We start from the raw sequence: 27,559 nt of genomic DNA on the forward strand, positions 1-27,559 counted from the left end.
ATAAAAATAGAAGAGAAATTCTTTTTGTTTTAAAAGACAATTTTACCCAACTACATACAACTAGCAGGAAAAACACTTTTGGACCCAACTAAGGGCAATAACGAAAAAATCTAAAGCATGCACCCCACCCTATTTCTTCTCCATCTGGGCTGGGGAGACCTAAAATATATCTTTGCACCTAGAGGGTTCAATACAACCCATATGACTTCTCAATTTATGTATATTTATAATATTTCTTAGTTTTAAAAAAAAATACAATATTTCTCCATTTGACAATGATACTAGTTCTCATCACAAAACGAAAATATAAAATCAACTTTCCCACTATATTGTTAAGTTTTTTAGTGTCTCATCCATTCATAATCTTACTTTCTTAGTACTTCTATAAATAAAGTGATAAATTGTTAACAATTTCTAATCTTAATTGTGCAAAGTGACTAGTGAAGTAGTGAGCAACCGTCCAGTTTGTAATGTAAGTTTTGTAATGTAAGTTTCTAAACTTACATTACTTTAGTTAAGACTCAGATTTTTTGTTTGAAACGAGTTAAGACTTAAGATTAATCGAAACTCAACTATTTTAAAATTATTTTAAAATCTAAAAATGCCACGGATCACATCAAATACATTAGTCAGAGAAAAGCCTAATAGAAAAATCTAAAAATGTAAGTCTCTGTTATTTAACTACATTTCTAATCTCTATACCTCAACTCCTTTCATAACTAAGATTAATCAAGTTGATGGAGGAATTTCCCAATGTTCTGGCACAGGTCCAATATCGTAGATAATTTCTCTGTGACAAGACCACACTAGTTTTATGGCTTCTGGTGTTCCAATTCCTGCACCCCTAGGGTCACCCGCAGGTCCAAACCTACAATAACATTATTTTCAATATATTGAAACATCAATTTTTTATAACCTACAAGAAAATCAGGTTAACAAAATCCACTGACCAGTGATTCTGTGGAGCTCCAGTTGTTCTTGCTCTTAGACCAGCATAAGTAGTACCATTGACTGATTTGCCAATTACTTCCTGTAAATGTTTAGCAGCAAATAATCAGATACACAATGCAGCATATATATAATAAAACACAGTTATGAAAAAATTACAAAAGATAATTCACTCATTTATGTGGTTTACAAGCAAGTAGCATGTTGGATATATGAGAAATCGTGGGACATTTCAACTTCAGAGGAGTTAAACTATTATTTACCACAAAAATCTTGCAAGCAATTGATTTTATATGTAGAATATACTTTTACACATTATCCTAAACAACTATAACGTGGTTTCATGAATGAAATATAAAATCAACAGAGTATTTAGTTTCTGATTTGATATAAACATTGAGACCTGGTTAAGAATTGATAACTGCATCATACTACATACATCCATAGCAAGAAAATTTTGAATCATAAAAATCTTGCCTGTAAAAATAAAGGATCATTAGAAACTACAGCAGCAGTTAAATGGGCATGCATTTTCTCCAAAGCATCCAACACAATTGATAGTTGACTGCTTTTGTAGTCAGTAACAATCTGCAAAGATAAATAAAAATTATTTATCTCCCCATAAGAGCAGACTGATATTATGAAGGCATAGGAGAATTCAGAAGTCTATTTTCATGCTCCAAGTCTCCTTTTTCATTACCTGAAAAGGTCCGAATATTTCTTTTGTAACTAGCTCATAATTCTTATCCTTCACAATTTCCTCAAGAGGAACATAAACAGCAGTTGGTTTAATAGCACCATAAATTGATGGAATTGAATGGTCCTCCAAAGGTCGACCACCGAAGAGAAGCTTTGACCCTGGTATCTCAAGTAATTTATTCACGTGTTCTAGCATTGTCTCTGTTGTAACCTGCAACATATGAGAAAAGAAAAATTAAGAATTTCAAGCCTGGCATTTCATGAAAGAAAGTAGACAATTGTAATTGTTCTGCCAGCAATGAATTGGCAAATTAGCTACTAAATAAAATATTATACCATCCTGGATGGTTGCAGGAAGAAATGGTTTATTAAAAACTACTTCATTCTTTTATATATAAGGGTTCAGCATCCACCAACAACGTCAAACAAATAATTTAGAACCTACATCAGCTAACAACACACAAACACTAAATTTGAGTCATTATCACAGATGTACTATACTACCATTAATCAAATTATATAAATAAATGAACACAAATCAGTGTCCAAACTTCTACAGTTCCGTTAATCAATTCAAAGCAAATAGATCTAAATGGCTGAGGACAAATCAACTGTGATAGCTGGCAGGATTTGGTATTTAACCTGAAAGCAGTGACTTAACTATTACACAAAAGCATGGGTAGCTTGTCTATATTTTTCCGTAGAAGGGACGACAATCGTTAAAACTATTGCATATAGCTTGTCTAGAATTCCAAAGTTGTTTTCACTTTCATCACCTCAAAAATATTTTCATAAACTTCAAAGGGTCCACAAAAACAATTTTAAAAGTCAAATCCTAGATAAAAGGGAGGAAACAAACATTCTTACTGTGAGGACTGGACCAATTGTCAAGTCCACTAGCTTTCTTCTCTAAGCATGATCTTTCATATTGTGAAGTAAAAGGGTTGATGATCATTAAAACTACTGCGCGTAACTTACGGAAATACTCTATACTCCATTCATGTAAAGTTAAAAAAGGATTACAAAGCAGATTTGACTTTAAACACCTTAAAGAGAAAACTTCCATAAACTTCAAGGGTGGGGGGGCACCGAAACAGTTTTAAATGTTAAATCCTAGATCAATATACAAAGGGCGAAAATAAATAAACATCAATACTTACAGTGAGAACTGGACCAATAGTCAAGTCTGCTAGCTTTCTTCTCTCAGCAAGATCTTTCAACTTAGATATTAAGGATGTCTTAGACCAGTTCTGCACAAATGGAGATCAAAACCCTGGAGTTAGCAAAGTCGATGCATCAAAATACTTCAACATTACAACTTCACCCTAGTTCTTGAGGATATTTAACCACGAATAACTGACCTCATGCACAAATAACAATGATTGTGCCGAGCACTTCTGACCACTGCATGCATATGCATCCTGGTCACAGACCCATGCAATGTAATCTTCCTGCAATAAAAAAAATAGTAGATAAACTATTATAGAACTGAATACTGAGTCAATACCATTCTGAAATCCACAAAAAAATCGTAAGAAACCTGATGGACATCAGGGCCCAGTATTTTCCAGTCAAATCCAGCATCTTCCAATTTAATGCGGCCCTTCAAATCACCAGCCAACTTCTCTGCAACTCTTGAACTACCAGTAAAAAGGGTCATTCGTGGATTTGCCTGTAAAAACACAACATCGTTATCATTATGTGAGAGGAACATGTAGTCGCATACAGATACAAATATATGATTATCACAAAATAAAGGAGCTCAAAAGACAATAACATCTTATAAGGTCAACAATATGACTTGAAAGTTGAGATAATCATGAGGTGAAACCATAAAGTGAAGCGGTAATATTTCGGGAACAATATTGTTTTACAGAATCCTCTGCATGCCAAAAAGAAGGTACCAAACAACCAACCTCCAGTAACAGCTTGTTCATTGCCTTCCCATCAGAATTTATGAAGTCTACATCTTCTGCCGGTAAACCACAGTTATGAAGAAGGCGCAACATTTGTTCCATAACAATGCTCACCTACAATAATTCAAATTAATAATTCAGAGTCAAGTACATAAATATTTGAATCTCAAATAAAATTAATTTAACCAAAACCTAACATAATATAATCACAATTATTTTTACCATAACTAACTGTTATTCATATTTCATGTAGTCTAGAAGCTAGCCTACTCATATCAATTTTGTATTAGATGTGATGTCATATAAGTCTGCCAAAATCAGAGCTGAAAGTTACCTTGCTATCGACTTTAAGGACTGGCTTGTTTCCCATATAAAGTGCACCCATCAACTGAAGGACTGGAATCTCCAAGGGAAAATTAAAAGGAGTAATAATTGCCACCTGCAGAACACACTTTCAGCTTTAGGATTACACAGGTATTGGAAGGGGAACTTCGCAACAGCTTCACGTGCACTTTCAATTCCAAATCAGAAATAAAACATGGTGAGACTGACACTATTTTTTCCCTTCAGAACAAGTTATCCCAATTTAAACTAAAATAAAACGTAATCCTTACCGGACCATATGGCCAACGAAAACCATGGCTTTGTTGCCCAAGATGATTTCCAGGTACTGCAAAAGATCTTGCCAGGAACCGAACCTGCCAAGGATTTTTTGAAATGAACAAGGACAAAGAAGAAATTACTAAAGGAATGGTATGAACGTTGTACTTCAATAGGGAAACCACATAAGAAAATGTTAGTTCATTGTGTGTAGTGTGTATGCGTGCCAGGGTTAAACTATTCTAGTAAAGATGAATCCAGGCTTCAATGATAGAATTCAGAAGGAAAATGATCAAATCTACCAGTCAAGGGTAACCAAGAAAAAATGAATATCAATCTAGGTTGTTCCGTAATTCTGTATCAGAGTAGATTTTTGTACTTGAGGTTTCACTCATTTAGCACCAACATGTCTTATTTTGATATAGATGACTTTCAATTTAGGTTCTACCATCATTCCATATCAGAGAATGACATATTTGTACTTGGGAATTGGGATTTCACTAATTTAGCACCAAACATGTCTTTTATATTGATGTACCTGATCTCCACAAAAATTTTCCAGAAACTTCTGTGTCACATAAACTTCCCCTTGAGCCTGCTGGTAACTTTTTGGAGAAACTCTTTGTATAAGCCTTGTAAAGAAATCTGAAACCTGAGAGTCACGCAGAATAATTTACATCAAGTTTAGTAGATTTGAATGCAACAGGTGACAACATAACTCCATCAAGTAACATACAACAGCCAAAGTCTTCGCCGACAAGATATGGTTGGTTACATGGATTAAACAACTTTCTAATCTCTCATAAATTCAATAAAGTAATATAAAAAAATTTGTTAGAAATACCTTAGGAAGCGATAGCATGTGAGCTGCCTTGGTAGTTACGTCTCCCAACATAAGATATCTGCATAAGGTTTGTCAAAAATACCTACTTCAGACTTAATAGGGATGGCCAAAATATGATTATGAGGATTCATGTCACGTTAACTCAAATGTATGAGCTGGTTGCATTCTTGAAGTGAAAATGACAAATGTTGACAGTAAAATGTTTATTTATTCTCATTCTTATCTTAGGTAGCTTCAGAAAGAAGTGGCGTTTTTGTAATTCAAAAAGAAAGCAAGAGATGAAAAAAAAAATTATTTCCCTCAAACCCTTAGTTCCTCCTCTTAGCAAAAGTTTGAAAGGTGAAAGTTCATTCTGTAATCCAATCCTTGTTTAGCCACAAAAATTGGAATTGGAAACATAAAAGAAAAGGATTAGCACTTCCCTTAACACCTTGCAAACCAACCATCTGAAAATCACCTCACATTCTATTTCAAAAAGAAAGTAACTAAATTGTTGTGTTGTATTGTTTTCTATCCAAATGTAAATTTGTATCATTGTTAAAAGGCCAAAACCTCCAGGAATAGTCTATATCCTCCCTCAGCAAAAGAACCCACTTGGACAACAATATCATATAATAGACAACAAAAGGCAGAGTTTTTATATTAAAGGATGAGGTGGCCTGCAATTTGTGGTTTTTTGACCTAGATGACAATCATTAATCCAAGGGGGGGAGGAACTTTTTATATGTTTCTAGAAAGGAAATGGAGAAAATAAGAAGTTCAATCTGCACATACCTCTCTGGTGCCTTAAAAGGATTGTGTAAACCATGCTTGGGACAGCTGGACAAGCTTTCCACAAAGGGCTGATATGTCAAACAAAAGTTAAATTTTAGTCAAGATCTCTGTCTCAAAACAACTGTTGAATTTCAATCAACGACCCATCAATAGCCGTCAAACTGATTTTCTTTCTTTCTCATAAAATGGTGAGAACCCTGTCTCACACACAGAGGTTAAGACTTCAACATCATATTGAAACAACAGTTCTGCTGAGTGGTGATTGATAAACAATGCCTGAGGCACTCAATATTTATTAGTTCGAAAGACACAATGAATGAGGAACAGAGGAAGTAATAAAAGAGTACATCCTTGAATACATATTAGTTGAATTCAAACTCAACAGCATGGGCAACAAAAAGGAACACATCTCAATATAAAATATTAAGCCAACCAGACAAATACTTAATTATAGATGTACCTGAATGCCCGCTTCATCAACTTCAGCAACTTTAATAAATGAGTCTCCATTTAAAGGATCCACAATTGTATTACAGTTTGAAGATCCTACCCATTTACCCTGCACTGAAAGTGACAACAACACATACACAGCGATAGTCAATGAAGCATGGCACAATAAGTTTAATTTAAGTTGAGTTAATTGAAAAACATGTTGTGCAGAAATTTACAACATCACTTAGTATAATTCAGACTTTGATGAATAAATGAAGAAAAGAAATGGTTTCCTAAATACTTGAACAGCAGGTTTGACACCTTACATACAGAATCATAGGGAAAAAATAAAACAAGTAAATTTTAACAACAGCAACCTTTTACAGTCTTTATTCATCAACATTATCACGAGTATTATGTTATTCTTAAGAATAGTAATGCCTGTACGAAAATGACAAAAACATCAGAGGTTGTGAGACCTACCCAAGTTCAAAACTTCAGCAGGCCTTGAGCCTGATACCTCTTCTGCTTCTACAGTAGCAAACTGTAATGAATGAGCATACCTGCAGGACATTGCAGAAATGAATTTAGCGCTCAAAACACATAATTAGACTTCGCTTTAAAAATTGTATAATGAAAATACAGTCATAAGCTATTTCAGAAAAAAACAAAGAATCACCAGTTAAAAGCTAATACTTATTATATCTTTCTCTAAAAAAATTATAAATATGATGAAATTCCAAATGGCTATCCTTGCACCCATATCAGTTGGTTAACTAAACAATTATGAATTATCATGATGCCATAGCTAGATCGCTTATTCCTCAGTCAGTTAGTCAGATTAAGTGTTTTTTCTTCTTTTTAAGCTTCACATTTCAAAATGTTCTCTAACTAACAGCTTGAATCTCAACCTTCAACTCATAGGAACATGAGATTTTTGTAAACAGATCATCAATCAGATCATAGAAACACAAACGAATCAAAGTTCCAAGAAGCAACCAGTGGCTATCTATCTCATCTAGATCACAGAACAAGTAGGGAACTGAACTACTAAACCAGAATCATGAGCATGCAAAGCATTAACAATCGAATTAACTTCAAATTCGCTATCAATTGAAGAGAAAAACTGATACCGAGAGAAAGAAACCAATGCATTGCGGTTGGTTGGAGCTGAAACCCTTGCTGCTCTGGTAACCAAAACCCTGAACATGGTGATCGTGATGGTAATTTGATTAGGTTGTGCGAAACTAACTCAGTGACACTGAGTGCAGTCAATTTATAGAGAAAATGAAAATGATTTGTGATGGCTTTGTAGGGTTTTTTAATCTAATCTAATCTTCTAGATAGATACTGCAAAGTGCCAACACATGTGAAACACGTATGTATGAGTCAGTTGCACTTGCAGAATATCAAATATGAATGGGTCTTGCATATAATGACATGTGCACATTATGACAAATTCTGGTACCAAATTTTGTTTTTTTATAAAATTGATTTTCTCGTAAAAATAAATAATTTTGATTTAGTTTAAATTTATTTATAAAAAGAAGTATGTTCCCGAATGATAGTTTAAGCTTTAAGAGTTAAAAAACATATAGGTTGAGGTGATGAGGTTCAGAGATCAATTCTTGAAAAGATAAATTGCAATTTATCTTTTCGATGAACCAAAATAAAAAGAAGGATGTGTTGTTGTATCATATATTTAACTTTTAAAAATATAAATTAAAAATGATAAATATGAAGAAATGAAGTCTCGCATTCGAGAGTGATGGCGATAAGCGAGAATAAGGCGATTAATAAGAGATTTGAAGGAAGTAAGATCTAAGCTAGAGAAGCCACTTATGTTTTATTTAAAAGAAAATGTTCACAAGTTTTTGTAGAGTCTAGTGAGAGAAAAATAGAGGATTTTAAAGGGAGAACACAAGAGGAGGTTAGCAAAGACTTGAGTTTCAGAATACACGAAAAGATGGGAACACTTCAAGGACATTACAAATTATCTCTTCCATGTTAGTTTCTTATTCTAAGCTATGAGATCATCCATGAATATGAATTGCTAATTCTCTTTTGTTGAAATTGGATGCGGCCCTTTGAATATGATGCACTCATTTTGATTTCTTTATACAAAATACAAGTATCTATTCTACTACATGATGAGATGATTTTCTCTTGCATGCTCTTCATGTTATGTTCTAGTTTGCACGTACACCTGAATCATGTGTTGTTCGATTCGACTTATTAGCGGAAGTTCGGAAACTACATTATTTTGTGTTTGAAATAAGATTGATCATCTAATATTAATTCCTAGGAGTAGAGTTAAGTTTATTAGTCATTAGAATACCTAAGTGATAAGTGTCATTTTTTCGTATATTTGGGTATTAATTTAAGCACTTATTTGAGCACTTATTTTGGTTTCTAACCTTTGTCATAAATATGGCTTTAGTTCCTCGTCGGAGTAAAGGTGGGGATTAGTCCCCAATTTTTTGCAAAATAGTTGACTTTGGTCCTTCCGGCCGGTTGAGTCAACGCCGGAGCTCCGCCAACTGATGTGGCACTTGCCACATCAATTAATGAGGTCCATGTGGCTTTTTTTTCTTTTTCATTTAAAAAAAATTAAAACCAGATCCAACTCATCTTCATCTTCAGCTCTCTCCTACACTCAAAAGAAACCCAGCTTCTCTCTTCCATAGCCGGCAGCTACCACCACCACTCTTCCCCTCTCTCCTAGTCGGCGGCCCCCACCATCACCATAGTCACCACCTCCATTTCTTCTCCTTCCCAACGTACACCACCATCTTCTTTCCTCCTCTCTCATCGCGTCGTCCTTTTTTCTTTCCTCCCGGAATCGCGCAGCCACTCGCCCTTCCATCGCAACGCGTGTCGTCGCCATGTTTCTTCTCTGTCGCCGCGCCGTCACCGTCATCTCCATGGAGGACAGCCACCGCAACTTCCCCTATCAACATCAGAACCATTTCAGATCCAAATCAAAAGCCCCATTTCAGAACCACGCCTACAACCAATAACCTCAACTTCTCCGCATGGGTATCCGACAACCTTTGCAAGATAGTGGTGATTCTGCTCCTCGTTGTGACCGCGGCGACGCTCTTCTTCCTTTGAAAAAATACATTAGAAAAAAATTTGAGTAGTAAAAGTATGTGGTTTTTTATGATTCCTTTGATAAAAATTGCCCTCACTTATATCCCACATTGCTTAAAATTGAAACTTTTGTAAACAAATTGAGTATTTTTTTATTTAGTGTTTATTGAATCTTGAGTAATGTCCACCAGATACACTATTCTTTCACTTTCATTTCTTTTGTCCAATGGTTATATCATGGCTCACAACATAACTCCAACCCCAAATCCCAACCATTTTCCTTCTTTCATTCAACACTCAATAGGTGAGTGAGGTTGATTTATAGATACATAGATGGTGGATATCTATCACCATTCATCATCGCTAATTTTTTAAAATACATTAGTTGCAGCATAACAAAACTTACAATTATATGAATTAATAAAAACATTATAAGAGTTATTTTATTCCTTATTTCATTAAATTAATATTTTTAGGAGTATGAAACTAATTACGGTTATGTTATTTTTGCAATAGAAAAGTTTCTCAAGAAAATCAATATTAGGGCAATCATTTTCTTCTCAATCTTAAGTACTTGATAAAATTTTAGGTTCGTCAATGAAAAAATGTTTTATGAAATTTGATTCATAAAAACTTCATAATAATCGTAGTTTAAGGTCAAAGATTTCATGTTATCATCCTAGTAATAGCTTCTAGAGAATTATACTTCAAAATATATAAGTTTGTAGAAAACAATTATGATATGAATTCAAAATTTTAATAGTATTACTATTATTATTATATTTTCAGCATTCTAAATTTACATGTGTGTCTTGCCCTCACAACAAAAAGATCCATGGATCCGTCACTAGTCGTCATGTTAGTTGAATTTGGGTAAATGAATCTATTTCTCAATTTATTGATGTAGAACTGGTAAAGATTATTGGTTGTGAAATGATTATTTTAGATTTTAGTACATGTGTTGTTTTCGGAAAAGTTGGTCACTAGGTGCTATTTTGAACGGCATGGTTCTCTTCAGATCTTGAGGTGTTCTGATTTCATGGAGGTGTTCATAGATGAAGGTTGGAGAGAAGATTTTGATGAAGATGATGTTTATCAAAACAAAGATTTTCTGGCAATATTATGAAGATGGTGAAGAAGATGATGAATAATTTTGTGGGCAATTTTATGGGCATTTTTTTAATGAAAAAAGAAGAACAATTTCAAGTGGATTCATTAAATGACGTGGCAATGCCACATGGACTGCCACATCAGCTGGCGGAGCTCCGGCGTTGACCCAAACGGCGGGAGGGACGAAAACCAACTATTTTGCAAAAAATTGGGGACCAATCCCCATCTTTGCTCCGGCGAGGGACTAGAGTCATATTTATGGCAAAGGTTGATGACCAAAAACTGGATCAAGCCATTATTTTATCCCCCAACTAGTATTTTTTACCCGTGCGATGCACGGGAATATTCATTTTTTTTGTCGTTTGTAAATTTTAAAAAACTTGTGTTAATTTTATTTTGTTTATTCAAATAATTATAAAAGGTACTATCAAGTGTGAGTAAGTCGAACATATAAATAAAATGACAATTTTGAGATGTTTATAAGTAAGATGATCCATACACCTAATGTTTTAAGGTTTTAGGTGAAAGATGAGGTGTTCAACACACTTGTGTTTGATGTTTACCCCAATGTGATGATCCTTCATAGTTTTAAACATATTTTTTGCCCTAACGCCACCATGATATTAATGTTGTCAGCTCAAACAGTATTGTGTCCTAATGAGAGTATTTGAAATCAACGAAAAAACATATGAATATTAAGTTGAGTAATATCTCATTTACAATATGAATATTTGAATGAATTTTATTGTCAAAATGAACCTCATAAATGTAGTAGAAATTAATTTTAAAAAATAAGAAGAAGAAGAAATTGGGTCATTTATAAGATATGAGGCAAATACTAATAGAGTAGGATATCAGTTACAAACCTTAATTGACGATAAAGCAAATAAAGTAGGATATAAGTTACAAAGATAACTCTTTTATTAGATATTTATGACTCCATAATTATGATACTATTTTGATCACAGTAATTAAATTGGGGTGATTTACAACATAAAATCATCTTATTTTTCATGTTTTTTATGTCTTTCATATAATAATTAATCCACTTAATGTTTGAAAATATGAAGAGTTTCAAAAAAGAAAATGTGAAGTTTTTTTATAACATGCGAAGTGATTAACATTTAAGGAAAAAAACTGAGTCACTAATGATAGCTCAAGTGGTAAGAGCTGGGGGCATATAGATAGGGGAGAGGAGGTCTAGAGGTCGATCCCGAGAGGGTGTAATTTATCTCTACGATGTACCAAAAAGAAAGGAAAGAATCCGAATAAAAAAGATTGATGGACATAAAAACAATATAATCCACTATTGGATGTACACCTACATTTGTGATGTTTTAGAGCACCGAAAAGTGTATAAAATATTCAGAATCCAAAAAGAACAAAAGCATTTAAAAATTGCAAAAAAAGAAAATTCATAGTGAAACACATACAAATCAATGAACCAACAAATCTATAAAATCATATAAGAAAACCGACAAAAAAAGTATGGACAAAAAGGTATTTATACCTATAATTTAAGCTTTACAGAAGATTGAAGGTTGAAAAAAACTAAAGAATATTGAAGGTATATTCAAAGGTTATTAGGACCCCTATGTGAATGCATTGATTTTTACAATTAAGTTTAGTGAATAAATTTGGGAATGCAAAAGGACAATGAGATTGCTATGAAACGAATGGTCGTGATTGAATATGGGAGAATAATTTGCATTTTTACCCAAATAATTATACTCAAATTTTCAATGTAGTATAATAAATTGTTAAATTATTATTTTACCCTCAAGGTTGCGAAAACTTTAGTGAATAGATTTGGGAATGCAAAAGGACAATGAGATTGCTATGAAACGAACGGTCGTGATTGAATATGGGAGAATAATTTGCATTTTTACCAAAATAATTATAGTCAAATTTTCAATGTAGTATAATAAATTGTTAAATTATTATTTTACCCTCAAGGTTGCGAAAACTTTAGTGAATAGATTTGGGGATGCAAAAGGACAATGAGATTGTTATGAAGCGAACGGTCGTGATTGAATATGCGAGAATAATTTGCATTTTTATCAAAATAATTATACTCAAATTTTCAATGTAGTATAATAAATTGTTAAATTATTATTTTACCCTCAAGGTTGCGAAAACTTTAGTGAATAGGTGATATCATTTTGAGTTAGACCACCTATTGAATTTTTGAATTAAAATAGTGTGGTAAGGTTTTAGTCAAATGTTATATTATTTTTTTATTAATAAATATCTAGTAGCAATAATAAAAAACCTAAATTAATCAAATGGCAGATACTTACTTCTTATATCATTGACATGGTTTCTCCGAACTTGTGAATTTCGGCTTCGTGTCGAGGCCTTTAAATGGGAGATACATATTGTTGTGCTTTCATATGTTGCATTGTTTGGTTCAAATGTTTCCATTTAAAAGAATTTTTAGGGAATATATAAAAGCAAGTTAGATAATCAAGCACCGACACAAAATAACTGAAAAATTTTGTTTTTTTTTTGTTTTGGAAACATACCATTTGAAATGTTAGGTTGTTGAATGTTTGCAGAAGTTCCTTCGCCGTTGACATGGTTTCTCTGAACCGGTGAATTTCTGCTTCGTGCCAAACCCTTTACATGGGAGATTCACAATGTTGTGTTTTGTTGTGTTATACAAATATTTACATTGATTTTTTTTAAGAGAATTTATAAAAGCAATTTAATTAAAAAAGCACCGGCACAACATAAATCAAATAAAAAGTTGTTTTACGATTAGAAATGTTAGATTGTTGAAACCTCACAGAAGTTCCTTGGCTCGATTGATTTGATTCTATGTTAGAATTAGGCATTATATGAAAATGGTGCATTCATGAATGTTAAACTTATTGAAAAAATTGGATATGAAAAACGAAAGAATTAAAAAATTGATATGTACGAAACTTACTTGTGTCGTTGGTCGAAGATCCATAGTTTGATGAATTATGCTTGCGATCTTCATCTTTCAGCCTTATTTAGAAGGCGATAAACAATGGTTCTTTTGCAAACCAAGTTATCTATTTCTGAGACAGAGGCATATGCAACAATGCGAAAGGGTGAGAAATCGTTTCAAAGACAAAGATGTTTGAGTGGGAAATTGTGTGTTGAGGTGAAAACTTTTTTGTTATTTATATAGTAAGCAAATGGGAATGGAGTTATAGATGTGGAATGGTTTTTTCTCTTGGATTTAACTATTTATTTTTGTGTCATGATTAGATACTTTGATTTAGAATTTTAAACCAATTTTGAAGGTTACAAATTTTTAAACTTCTTCTAAATTAATCTCTTAATTTATATGTAACTTCTAAATTGCATTAATATTTTTGTAAAAAAAATTGTGCTTATAAAAATATGTAGCCTATATGCACATTGAAGCCATTTTTATATTCTATGCGATAATGGAAAACATATGAGAATATGATTGTAGAATATGAATGATTGTTGTAACATCATTAGGTAATTTAAAGTGGGATGTTAAAAGTTTATATTCTTTAACTTCTTATAAATTAATTTGCCAAATGAATGTAACTCCTAAATTGCCTTAATTTTGTCAACTTCTCATAATTCACTATTAGACACTTTTTTTTGGCAAATCATTATTAAGCACTTTGGTAAATCAAATGCTTGTGAATCAACGCCTGAGATTCAATTCAAGTGAATTAAATTACTTTTTTACTAAAATATCCATGCCCAACTTTCATAGTTTTGAAATTAATAGTTGAATGACTGGTTTGCCCCCAAAGCTGCACAAACTCTCCCTTTATATAGTTTATAGATTTATAGATAGATAGATAGATAGATAGATAGATAGATAGATAGATAGATGTATGACTTAGTAAATAATTAGATTTAGCCTTGAAATATTGTAAATATTATAATTTTTCTGAGAAAAAGTTTGATGCACTGACGGTGTAAAGTTTTTTTACACCGCCAACCAATCATATTTCTTGAATGTTGGAAAGATGGATTTATTATTTAATTAAATTGAGTGACATGACAAATCTTTGAAATTCAATTGGTTAACGGTGTAAAAATACTTTACACCGTCAATGCATCAAAATTAAACTCAATTTTTATATGTGATCTTTTGTTTATATGTAGGGAAGAAGTTTAAGGAAGATTTAAGCTTCGACTAAAAAATTGAAGAAATGAGGCAAGTTTTCATTGCTTAGCACAAGAGGCTTGGTGCTAAGCAATTTTTTAGCGGAATCAAAATGCAAAAAGGAGAGCACTTGGCCGCTAAGCTCCTCTCCTAACTGATAAGCGCTCATGACATTGGAGAAAATTCGTTTTGGAAGAAACCTCCGCGCTAAGCACGAGTGTGGCCGCCTTAAGACTTATTTAATTTCAAAAATCATATTACCCTCCTATGGATAATTTTTATGGATCTTTCACCATTTTCTCCCAAAATTCACGACAAGGGAGCTGGACATGACTAGAAGAATCCTCATATACAACTGTTTTTGTTTGTTAAACTTACTATAGGTTCTATTTTTTTGTGAACAAATATGATAGGAATATGAAACAACCTGGAAATTTTATGGGATGAAGAAATATGAATTGGAATTTGAGTGGAGCTAGTTGATCCTATGGGAAGCACTATAAAATTGGATTAGTGAGGGGAAACAGCGGAATTTATCTTTGGGATGCTGTCACAAACTCGATCATGAGTAGACATTATATATGGCTTGAAAGAATATATATGCAACAGGCACAGGCACAAACATTCAATATTGCATATGGGTTGTTTTGCCAACCTTAACCTACCTTCTTTTCTCGTTTTTTCTGCCTATGATGTGCACGACCTATGGGATAATAAGATTATATATGAACGAGTTGTCATTAAATACATGGGTAATAATTTGGTTGCCATTAAAATATGAGGACTTTGATACCCATGATCAATATATAACCGTGATTAGTAAGAATGTAATATAATAAAATTAAATTTTAAATACTTTTCTTTTAAATATAATTGTAAAATTTAAATACTTTACTTTTCCCAAATATATTCTTGCTTGAGATGATAGGTTCGGACCGAGAAAGAGGAATAATGCGGCTAATTTCTTAGCTCGACAAGTTTGGAGACTTCCTCCTTCTCATGTTAATGAGGCCTTGTGCCTTGATGTGTTTTTAGTCTTTGTTTTGTTCTTTAGGGCCCGTTTGGTGACCAGGACAGGATAGGATAGGACATGATAATAATCATATCCTGTTGTTATCTGTTATTTGTTGCGCCAGCAGGATATGATAACACAATCTTGTCTCCTATCCTATCCTGTCAATCATGTGTAAAAGTTATCCTGAGGGGGGAGCTAGGATAGAGCAGGATAGGATACCAGTTATATATTTTCTTTCAGTATCCTAACTCCAAATTAATTAATTTTAATATTATATAATTTATAATTTATAATAATATTAATTAATAAATATAAAAATATTAATTTAACTAAAATAAAAAATAAATAAAATTATTATTCATAAATAGTAAAATAGACTACTTACTTACTTACAAATATTGATTTATTAATAATAATAGACTAATTTAATATTTTCATCTCCTATTATTTAAAAATTATTTATCTACTTATATAATAATTTAAATATAAAGTATTTTTGAAATAATAATATTTTTAATTTAGTTAATTTTTATTGTTTATCACGTGTCACAACTAAGAGAAAAACATTGATTACAAATATGGATTTTTTAATAGTAATAGATTAATTTTTTATTTTCATCTCCTATTATTTAAAACTACTTATCTACTTATATAATAATTTATAATTCAAATATAAAGTATTTTTGAAATAATAATATTCTTAATTTAGTTAACTTTTATTGTTAATTATCACGTGTCAGAACTAAGTGAAAACCAATCGGTTAACGACATAATTTTATTTAAAATATAGGGCATCTTCAAAACAATAAAATAGGCTAATTAATAAAATTTAAATTAATTTTATTTATTTTAAAATATAGACTCATTCATGAAAATGTAAAGAAATTAAATTTAATAGAATGATCAATTTTAAATGTATTTTTTATTCAAATATAAATCTGATACATTTTTCCTTATCATATCTTGTCCTTATCATGTGCACCTCAAACACAGGATATGATAAGAGTCTATCTTGCTCTTATCATATCCTGTTGATATCCTGTTCACATATCATATCCTATCCTGACCACCAAACGGGCCCTTAGTTTTCCTTTTGTGAAAAAAAAAAAAACAAAACAATGACTAAACGTCAATGATTAAAAATGAAGTTGATAATTTTGGAGGGATGAAAAACACAAAGAAAACTGTAATAACTAAAAATGTAAATTGCATATATTCTAGAGGGTGGCCCCTAATATGCACCACTTTTACAGTGGTGTAATTTTACACCACTTTTTTTAACCTGCTATAATAGGTCAACAGATAAACAATGCGTCTGGATAAATATAACAGATAAACGCACTATCAGTGTGCGTCCCTGTTGCACTCTCAGGGTGCGAACCTGACGCACACAAAGAGTACGGTGCTCACGCTTAATGAGAGTGCGATAGATCTAGATCGGGATTAGAGTGCAGTACCTTCACAGATGACGACGGCAACGAGGTAGGAGAAGTCGGGTGACAACGACGACCGCAGTGGCGACGTTGGTGATGGTGTTGGGTGAGGACGACGGCAGCGGTGGCGTGGGTGGTGGAGGCGGTGGCCGGCAACAATGTGGGAAGTTGAGAGTGGGTTTGGAAGAAGAAAGAGTATGTGGTGAGAGGGGGGTGGGAGGGGGGGGGGTTTCAACAAAGCATTAGGAAGAAGGTGAGGATGGAGGAAGGGGTATTTTTCAAATTTTATTTTTCATTAAGGGTATTTTTGACATTTCTTATATTTTTTTGGGTCTAAATAGGGGTGGAGGGTCTTAATAACAATTCCCTTAATATATCAGTCATTGTTTTATCTAGCGAAGATTATAAAATGAAGAACTCTTTAGTTGCCTTGGAAGGATCTTCCTTGTTCCAACTCAAAGAGAACTTCTATGTATCATCTTCTTTTCTTCGGGCTTCATGGTCAATCAAGATCTCGTCCTTCATTGGAGCGGGAATATCAAGTGTTTGCTAGACTTGTCTATGAACCACGAGGCGAAAATATGCAAAAATAAGATCAAAATCGAGATGAGAAAGATCCCTAAGAGTATCACCACTTGAGTCACTACTCCAATCCTCCTCTGCTGGGTTTCTAGTAAATTCTAGTAGTCTATCATCTAGACATGACAAAGAGCCTACAGTGTTGGGGTTGATTGCAATGTAAGTCCCACATTGCTAATGAAGGAGAAAAAAGATCAAGTTATGCATCTTGGAGAAGTCCCACATCGCATAGATTAGTGAGGGGTGGGAGGGTCCAAGACTATATATAGGGATCTCAGACTCCTTGTTTCAACACACCAAAACACCAAAGATGTAGCACTTGAAAACACTTTAAGTTTATATTTGTGTTTTCTTTTTCTCTTATGCTCTTGTTTTAGAGCATTGTGAGATGTAGTTCAAATATTTACTTTGGAGAGTGTGGGTGTACTGAGGTCATGGGGTGGTTGAGAGTGAAGTATATGTGTTGTAATAATTTTCACATAGTGTTTATTCTCTGGTTGTCGGTTTTGACAACGGCCGTGGTTTTTTCTCCGGTTTTGGAGTTTCCACGTTATATTCTTGTGTTGTTGATTGCGCTCCTGGTTTATTTTACTTCTTCAGCTGTGTTATTTCCTAACAGTGGTATCAGAGCTTCCGGTTCGATGAATATCACTTTGTGTGGTATTGCGAAGGTGCTGAAGAAATGTGACATTGTGAAGTGTTGTTTTGGGAGGTTCTAGAAAGACACCTCTCTTTTCTAGGAACCAACCTGGTGCACGGTTTACAGTCGGTTTGCAGCTGCGATGATGCTGTGATGGAGGAGTTGATGCAATCATGGTTACACAAAGCGTTCTGGGCATGAAATTGTCCAGGTGCCACACGGGCATTGGTTGATATAGATGCAAGGTGTGTGGTGATAGCATGCGGGCATTGGTTGGCATTGATGCAAGGTACGTGGTTATGTCGATGGCTGATGAACTTCCGGAGAAAGCCAACATGGAAGTTGCACCATAAATTTTTTCAGCAAGGTTTCGGCATGTCAAAATTCTTGGAATGGTTTAGTTCCAAGTGAAGGAAATTCTTTGAATGGTTTAGTTCCAAGTGAAGAAAATTCTTGGGATGGTTTAGTTCCAAGTGTAGTATACTCTTTTATGGTGGAGTATGATAATTCAATTTGTCGGTATATAGACAATGAGAATTATGTTTGTCGGTGAAGACAATGATTGTCGGTGTAGACAATGAACATTGAAGCCCATTACAATCAAGGTGGAGATTGTTGGGGTTGATTGCAATGTAAGTCCCACATTGCTAATGAAGGAGAAAAAAGATCAAGTTATGCATCTTGGAGAAGTCCCACATCGCTTAGATTAGAGAGGGGTGGGAGGGTCCAAGACTATATATAGGGATCTTAGACTCCTTGTTTCAACACACCAAAACACCAAAGATGTAGCACTTGAAAACACTTTAAGTTTATATTTGTGTTTTCTTTTTCTCTTATGCTCTTGTTTTAGAGCATTGTGAGATGTAGTTCAAATATTTACTTTGGAGAGTGTGGGTGTACTGGGGTCATGGGGTGGTTGAGAGTGAAGTATATGTGTTGTAATAATTTTCACATAGTGTTTATTCTCTGGTTGTCGGTTTTGACAACGGCCGTGGTTTTTTCTCCGGTTTTGGAGTTTCCACGTTATATTCTTGTGTTGTTGATTGCGCTCCTGATTTATTTTACTTCTTCAGCTGTGTTATTTCCTAACATACAGATTGTAAAGCAGTGGGAGCGACAACGATCCATCGGTAACCTATTCACTCCCGTCCTCTTTTAAAAGACAAATAGTAACCATTTGTGAAAAAGTAAAGGCGATAGAAGAGGAAAAAATGTACTTGGGTGTGGAAAATGTTTATAAATTAACGAACGAAGACAGTGAAGGGTCAAATCACCGAGCACTAACTCTTGAGAAACAATTGAGAAAAAAGACATTTACCTAAAGATACAATTGATGTAAGTGCGTTTCTTCATTAATTGCAACGCTCCGGTTTCAAAATTGGTCGGACATATTCAAAAGATTTTGGAAGATGAAAGTTCGAGCAAATGATAAAATGATTCATAGAACGATCTGTGCAGCTAACCTTCAACCAAGCTTGATATTGCATTGCATTACATCCTAAGTTGAGGATCTCATGTTCCGGCCAACCCAAAAGACCATAAGGCCAAATCGTGTTTCAACTGGCCCAAAGGTTTAACAACCAAAATAAGTACCACAATTGTAGATGTGATTACCTAATTAAGAAACATGTCATCTCTCAACCTAGATTGAGCGGCAAAACACGTAGAAAGGCTGCTAAGAGGCAACTAAGATCTTAGAAGACATTCTGCAAGGTTTCCCAAACCTATAAATACTACTTGTGTAGTCGTTTATTTATACATGCATTATTTATCATATGAACTTTAATTGAGTTCTTATGAGACTCTAATATCCTTCTTTTACTCCACACTAACTTGAGTATCAAAGTGTCTTCTACAAGTACATTCTTTTTCGTGTCAACGTAGTTCCACAATACAAGAGAAGTTAGGGAGAAAGAAGTTCAAACCATCTCATTTCTGAAAGAACAACTTTATTTTTCTCTTCAACTATTTTTCGTTTCTCATCATATTATATCATAATTTTCACTCGCGTTTTGTCTCTTTCATCCTCAATGTCGTCAAACAATTTCTCTAAGTTGAAAAATCTATATCTTATTAAGAAATCATCATCAAGAAGCATGGACCAATAAGGAATTCACAGCCCTAACTTGACCCTATATATGCAGTCGATCTGCAGCCCCCTTTAATCTTATTTTATTTTCTATATATCTAGATGGATCCAGTTTTGTCCTTTGCAAAAAGGGGCGATGAATGATGACGAGTGTATATATATATATATATATATATATATATATATATATATATATATAATTATGAACAATATCATACTTAGAACCAAATTAAATCATAATCCGTTTAAATTACGGGTAAAAGAAAATAAACAGGAATAATATGGACAGAAATTAATTAAATGAAATATGCTTAGGCTTTGTGTAATGTAGCTGATATATATATATATAGGTAGATTATAAGTTATTTACGTAAACTATTTCAAACACGCATAAACATTTATACATGTTATATATAAGATAAACACAAATAAATACTTTCAGACGAAGTTTAACTCTACTAAAAAATTAGTTCAAACATGACGATTATTTTACGGTTTATAATGACTATTTTAGTCATATCTCCTGTGAAACCTTTAATGCATACTCTTCACCCTCAAGGCTGACACTAAGGATTCTTTTCCCTTTATAAAACTATTTTGTTTAAATCTATGCTCAAGTGAGACCTCTAAGAGAATATGTGCATTGATGTTAGCTTAATTAGATATGGCATTGCTATAAAAATGATGCGCCAAAGACAAGGAAGAGAGACTAGATTAATTGCTTGACTCTCGAAGGGGAAGACCAAGAAACATACATACATAAATATATATAGAGGAAGGCTCCGGTCACCGGTTGTGGCAAAAGGTTTGACCTGAAAAACCATTGTTGTTGTTTGGTCCATTCCATGTGACTTTACAAAATGTACGAAACTTCAAAGATGGGCACCAATAATAAATTTTCTTTTCTTATTAATTAGTCAATTCTTTTCAAAAGTCAAACTCTTATGCAGGCCCTATCTCTCAAGGTTCTATATTAACATTGAAGGAGGGGCTTTATTTGAACACCTACAACGAAAGAAAACATATTTAGCAAGAAGGGAGAAAAGCCAGAAAGAAACGCCACCGTTTCATACATGGATCAGTTTGTTTCAGGGAGACCAGAGGATGGAGATTGTGGAGTACTCAAGGAAGAGAAGAAAAGTGAGAATAGCGTTTGTGATGATCAAAGTTCTCATAAACAGGATACTGTTGTTGAGGTGAAGATTCTTTCTCTCATATTAGTCATATATAATTAAAAGAAAAATAATTTTTCTTCTGATCTATTTTGTTTTTCTTCATCTACAATTCATTTTGTTCATAGTAATCTGATAATTATCATCTATATATCTATAATGGAACCATCTACAATTAACATATACTATAGTTGTCTTTTATTGCAAAGACCTACAGTATAACGTCATAACATGTTATTTACAATATGTTGTTTATGTGTTAAAATTAATTTACAGAAAAATCATTATAACTCATGAATAAAGTTTCTTAGTTCAGGAAGATAATTGATCTTGTGAGCGAGGCATTTAATCTTTAAAAAGCTGAATTAGTTAGGGCATACTGATTAATAGATATTATGTTAAAGGGTTTTAGTTTGCTTGTCCTCTTGAAACAGGTTCTGATTCTTAATTTTATCTTATCGATCACCAAGTACCATGATCATACGTAATTAACAACAATTTGTTAAATGTTTATCCTAAAATCATCACCTACAACATTAATCTATAGTAATTTGTTTGGTACAACGCATACTGAAGACCATAAACAAGTTTAAAACTTCTACTTGTCATAAAATATGATTTAACTGTTGACATAAAACAAAAAAAATGGATGCTGTATCTACAACTTGACAAGTACATGTTATACTAATATTGAATTAGTCAACACGAAATTAGGATAAGATTTAAACAGAAAGGAAGCGTCAGCATGGGAAGTAATATACAAATACATGCATGTCATGTCATTTGCAAAAATCTATTGAAGATGCTTACCATTTTGTGGCTTAAGACTGCTAAAAGGGTTTCAACAATTAATAGCTTTGATAAGAGTTGACTCATGCATGTGTGTAGTTTCACTTTCACCCTGCACATGTACTTGAATACACTTGCTCACAGTTTTATCCTAGATATTCCTCTACTTGAATTTTAAATTTCCTTTTTTCTATGCTTGCATTTAGGAATACACTCCCAATTTTTCTTTTCTTTTAGAACAAATCAAACAAGGAATAAATATTAAATGTTTGTTTTTGGAAACCCTACAATTTATTTTGATTTCAGAATCAATTTTAAAGAGAAACTTATGTGAATAGCTAGCTTGTGAGTTTCATAATTATTTTTATTGATTTTGATGAAAAATAAGCTAATCCAAATATCTATACTTATAAGTGTGTTTGATTATATATTTACACACACTTCAAGAAAAAGTGAATAAAAATCTTTTTATGAATTTATACTTAACTGTATTCAAACATACACAAAGTAGATAGCATAAACCAAATTGTATACTTGGATTTCATGAAAAATAAAGGGAAAAGTATTAATTAAGGAGAATTTGCATTTGTACATGAATGCTAATTTGATGATTACATATATATAGGAGCTACCCATTGCAAATGCTGAAATGTCCATGGTGGAGGCTGAACCAAGCGCATCCCCATCCATGAAGGAAGATGAGGTAATATAATTTGTATGATACATTCATGAGTATTATTTTGTTCTCTCATTTTTCCCTCTTAAGAAGCCAATTAAAGAAACTAATCATGAAGATATTGTACTAATTGCAGGTTGATGATCAGCTTGAGATTACTAAAGCCCAAATGGGCGAGGTGAGAGAGGAAAATCAACGGTTAAAGATGAGCTTGAACAAAATAATGAATGAATACCGGACACTAGAAATGCAATTCCAAGATATAGCTAAGCAAGATCAAACAAAGAAGAATATTGTGGCTGATGATAATAACCATCAAGAAATAATGGAGGAATCAGATCTTGTGTCCCTCAGCCTTGGAAGAGTTCCTAGCAATCCAAGAAATATCAAAGTCTCTAAACCATTGAAGGATCATGAAGAGTTTAATGAAGACTTGACTCTTGGACTAGACTGTAAACTAGAAACATCAAAATCTGGGAGCACAAATGAAGCAGCTTTGCCAAATCCAAGCCCTGTCAATAGTTGTGAAGTGCCAAAGGAAGAAGAAGCTGGGGAGACTTCACCACCTACTACTAAGGCACCACTCAAGACCATGAGAGATATTGAGGATGAAGTTGCTCAACAAACTCATGCAAAGAAAGCTAGAGTTTGTGTTAGAGCAAGATGTGATACCCCCACAGTAAATCTTTCTCCTCTCATCAGCTCAATCATATTTTCTTAATTTAATTAGCATCTATATATATATATTTTTTTGGTAACTAGTATCTATATATAATGATCACGTTGACACTTTCATTCAGCTCGGGATCACGCCTCTCCTAATTTTCTATCCCGGCACAATTAATATCTTTTGTCTCCATTACTTTCTATTTTTCGTGTCTCACCAATAAAATGTTGTCACATTAATTAAAAACTACCATTCAAGGTTCATAACCAACTCACCCATGTTGTTTTAAGCAACATGTCAAAATTTCATTGATACCACATAAAAAAAGGATAGAGAATGAGACATGCAAAAGATTTTCATCACTGATTTGATCCTTAAACAGTTTTAAAATGTGGAAATCTATATGTATACTTGTTAATCCTTTGATTTGTTGAAAACAGATGAATGATGGGTGCCAATGGAGGAAATATGGACAAAAGATTTCAAAGGGAAATCCTTGCCCGCGAGCTTACTATCGTTGCACCGTTGCACCATCCTGCCCAGTAAGAAAACAGGTATATATATATATGAAGATGCATATTACACTCATTGTCATTGAGTTTCAATTTGTAACAAAGTTGAAGCTATTTTGCGATAATTAGACACTCAAACAAAACAGTACAGACTACAAACACTTCACATACATCTTATTTTTTTCTCCATTTCTCTTATAACATCACATCATTAATCACATCAATTATCTTTCTATCTTCTTCTATTCTTTTCTCACTCGAGATGTCTAGGTGAATTCGTGATATTTTCGTTATTAATATGCATCTCATGTATACATGTTACAAATTTTCAGGTGCAAAGATGTGCTGAGGACATGTCCATTTTGATCACCACCTATGAAGGGACACACAACCACACTCTTCCTCATTCAGCAACCGCCATGGCTTCCACAACCTCTGCAGCTGCTTCCATGCTGTTATCCGGTTCTTCAACCTCTTCAACCACCAACAACAACCTCCATGGCCTCAACTTTTATCTCTCATCAGACGGTTCCAAATCAAAGCAACTACACCACCTATCCAACCCTGCACTCTCATCATCTTCACATCATGACCATCCAACCATCACTCTTGACCTCACTACAAACCCAAACTCTTCCTCATCATCATCTCCCTTTGTTAGATTCAACAACCAACTCAGATACCCTTCTTCCACCAGCCTCAGCTTCAACTCCTCCGAGTCCAATGCAATGTCCTGGACCAATAACGGCTTCCTCAACTATGCTACTCATCAGCCGTACAACAACAACAACAGGAACATCCTCAGCTCTGTAAATTTTGGAAGACAACAAGCAGCAGAAAATATCTACCAATCCTACATGCAAAAGAACAACAACATCAATTCAATCCCTCCTTCTCAATCAGAAACTGTATCTGCAGCAACAAAAGCAATCACTGCACACCCCAATTTTCAGTCTGCATTGGCAGCAGCACTTACTTCATTCATTGGAAGCAGTAACACACCAGGAAATTTGGGTCACAAAATGACATGGGCAGAGCTGTTTCCAGCAGCGTCTAATTCTACTGCTACATTGCCTTCAACTTCTAAAGCTTCTGCATCAAACTTCTTCAACAAAACGCCTTCATCTTTGCCGTTTTCTACCCCCAAAAGCGCGTCTGCGTCTCCTGGTGATAGTAACGGCAACACAGATTAATTCTTGACCTGAGAAATAGTCAAGAACAAGAAGTACACTGCATGTTTTTGCCAAATGCTGGTTATTTTTTAAAAAGTCAAAAGCTTGGCTTTATAAAAAATAACCAGCTATATATATATGCAGAAAGTGTTGGAACATTGTTCAAAGTGATTCCATTCAGCTCGAAACTTTCATTTTAGCAGAGTGTATGTTAGTAATTTTTTGTCAACGCATTGTTCAAATTAAGTGATTCTGTTTAGCTAGAAACTTTCAGAATAAAAATTCTCTTGATTACATTTTATTACATTCATCAAAATTAGAAGCCTCATTTTTTGTATCTATATTTTCATTAACACCTTATATTCTCCTTTACATGATTTTTAGTTTTATGTTTTAATTTTTTTATAAATTAAATCAAGTTTTCAGTTTTAGTTTTTTTTATGATTTTTCAGTTTTAAAAATTAAAGTTGTTATCTTCTACTAACAATATTACCTCCACTTCTTCTTATAGTATAATGTGTGCATTGGAGGAGGGTGGCCGTCATGCATGGTAGAGCATGCATGCTTCTCAATTAATTTTTTCTTGCAAGTAAAAAAAGACGAGATTTATGGATATTCATCATTAAAACAAATGAAATTACAAAAACTAAAAATGCAATAAAATATACTAAAAAGGGTTATTGTTGAGATTTATTCCACTAAAAAGATGTTTAGAGCTACAAACAAGAGTTTATTGGAGGCTAAATAGAAAAACTAAAGGGAAAAATGTCGTTTTTTTGTGTCCAAATCAAATGAACCAAGTCTCTATTTATATACCAAAAAAATTAAAAAAAAATTGATTTACTACGAAATAATTGACCCCCAAATTTAGGATGAGATAAAAATCTAAAAATCATAACAACCAATGAGATTTTGCCAAGTGTATTAAGTGGCCCCCATTTACTATTCATTCAACTAGTTGAAAACATTCAACCAGCTGAATGTTCAACGGCCTATTCAACACTCCAGTGCATGGGTTCAACTGTCGAAAGTTGTATTCAACAGCCCCATTGCTAATAGTCTTAGATTAGAGACCAAAAATGCAATTAAATCTTATTTTAATAGTATATAAGGTGAATTGGTGGATAAACATTTACAATACAATATTAGCATAAAACAATGGACAATACAATATTAACATAAAACAATAGATAAATTCATAATGTATTAAATAAGCTTATATTATTATACTTCAAACTAGCCTTAGAGTAAGAATTATACTATCCTCAAGTTAATTTTGTGGAATAAAAATCATATCAAGTGTTTTGTTAGGAGTTGACTTATTTCATTCACAAAAGAACTTTTTTTTAAACTACATACGAAATCTATTGTTTAGGAATTAGGATATTTTAAAAAAATAAAAAAAGAGCAGCCCTTGTGTTTTGGTCAAGAAAAAGACCAGTCCTTAAATATAAAAGCGATGACGCTTGACAAAAAACAAAAGAGGCAATGACGCAAAGAGAAACGTAAATTAAAATACTACACCGAATTCATATGGATTCGTAGGATACAAATCTTCATGATTCATATTTTAAAAATTCTACTACGGTACTTCCAAACTCGTAGGTTACAAATCTTCAGGATTCGTATTGTAAAAATCAACTATAGTACTTCTGGACTCGTAGGTTATGAATCTTTAGGATTCGTAGTGTAAAAAAAATCAACTACGGTACTTCTGGACACATAGGCTATGAATCTTTATGATTCATTCAAAATAATTCAACAACTACAATGCTTCTGGATTGTAGGCTATGAATCTTCATGATTCTTTCAAAATAATTCAACTATAGTGCTTCCGGACTGTAAGCAAGCCTGATTCATGCAAAATAATTCAATTACAGTGCTTCTGGACTGTAAGGCTATGAATCTTCCTGATTCATGCAAAATAATTCAATTACAGTGCTTCTGGACTGTAAGGCTATGAATCTTCCTGATTCATGCAAAATAATTCAATTACAGTGCTTCTGGACTGTAAGGCTATGAATCTTCAGGATTCATGCTTATTACTATGGTACTTATGGACTCATAGATAAATGATTCGAAGAAGAAGGAGAAGGAAGAAGGAAGAAGAAGAAGAAAAAATTAAAAATTATAACCTTCCACATGGATGTGTCTGATAACGTGTTATGAATAAAGAGTAAGCAAGTAAATAAGATAGGAGAATAGAGGAACAAGAGATAGAGAAATAGTGTGATGGGGATGCTCAGCTAGGTGCAGACTCCCTTGTATTTATA

The 27,559-nt window shown here is 33.3% G+C and overlaps 2 protein-coding genes across 2 annotated transcripts; one reads left to right on the forward strand and one right to left on the reverse strand.

The window, feature by feature from the left end:
• Positions 1 to 557: 557 nt before the first annotated feature.
• LOC130711718 (probable aldehyde dehydrogenase) lies at positions 558 to 7,591 on the reverse strand. The gene is made up of 16 exons (XM_057561437.1): positions 7,347 to 7,591; positions 6,697 to 6,776; positions 6,242 to 6,345; positions 5,782 to 5,849; positions 5,008 to 5,065; positions 4,702 to 4,815; positions 4,178 to 4,261; positions 3,898 to 4,002; positions 3,564 to 3,677; positions 3,188 to 3,319; positions 3,009 to 3,098; positions 2,808 to 2,897; positions 1,649 to 1,858; positions 1,426 to 1,536; positions 951 to 1,030; positions 558 to 868 (listed from the first exon to the last, which is right to left on the reverse strand). The coding sequence occupies exons 1-16, from the start codon at positions 7,421 to 7,423 to the stop codon at positions 730 to 732; spliced, it is 1,656 nt and encodes a 551-aa protein (XP_057417420.1). The 5' UTR covers positions 7,424 to 7,591; the 3' UTR covers positions 558 to 729.
• Positions 7,592 to 21,292: 13,701 nt separating this feature from the next.
• Positions 21,293 to 25,587, forward strand: LOC130714534 (WRKY transcription factor 72A-like). Its single transcript, XM_057564442.1, has 5 exons — positions 21,293 to 21,494; positions 22,885 to 22,962; positions 23,072 to 23,614; positions 24,043 to 24,156; positions 24,447 to 25,587. Exons 1-5 carry the CDS (start codon positions 21,372 to 21,374, stop codon positions 25,305 to 25,307), a joined length of 1,719 nt encoding a protein of 572 aa, XP_057420425.1. The 5' UTR covers positions 21,293 to 21,371; the 3' UTR covers positions 25,308 to 25,587.
• Positions 25,588 to 27,559: the final 1,972 nt, after the last annotated feature.

This window comes from Lotus japonicus, chromosome 4 (assembly GCF_012489685.1).
Source record: "Lotus japonicus ecotype B-129 chromosome 4, LjGifu_v1.2".
NCBI lineage: Eukaryota > Viridiplantae > Streptophyta > Magnoliopsida > Fabales > Fabaceae > Lotus > Lotus japonicus.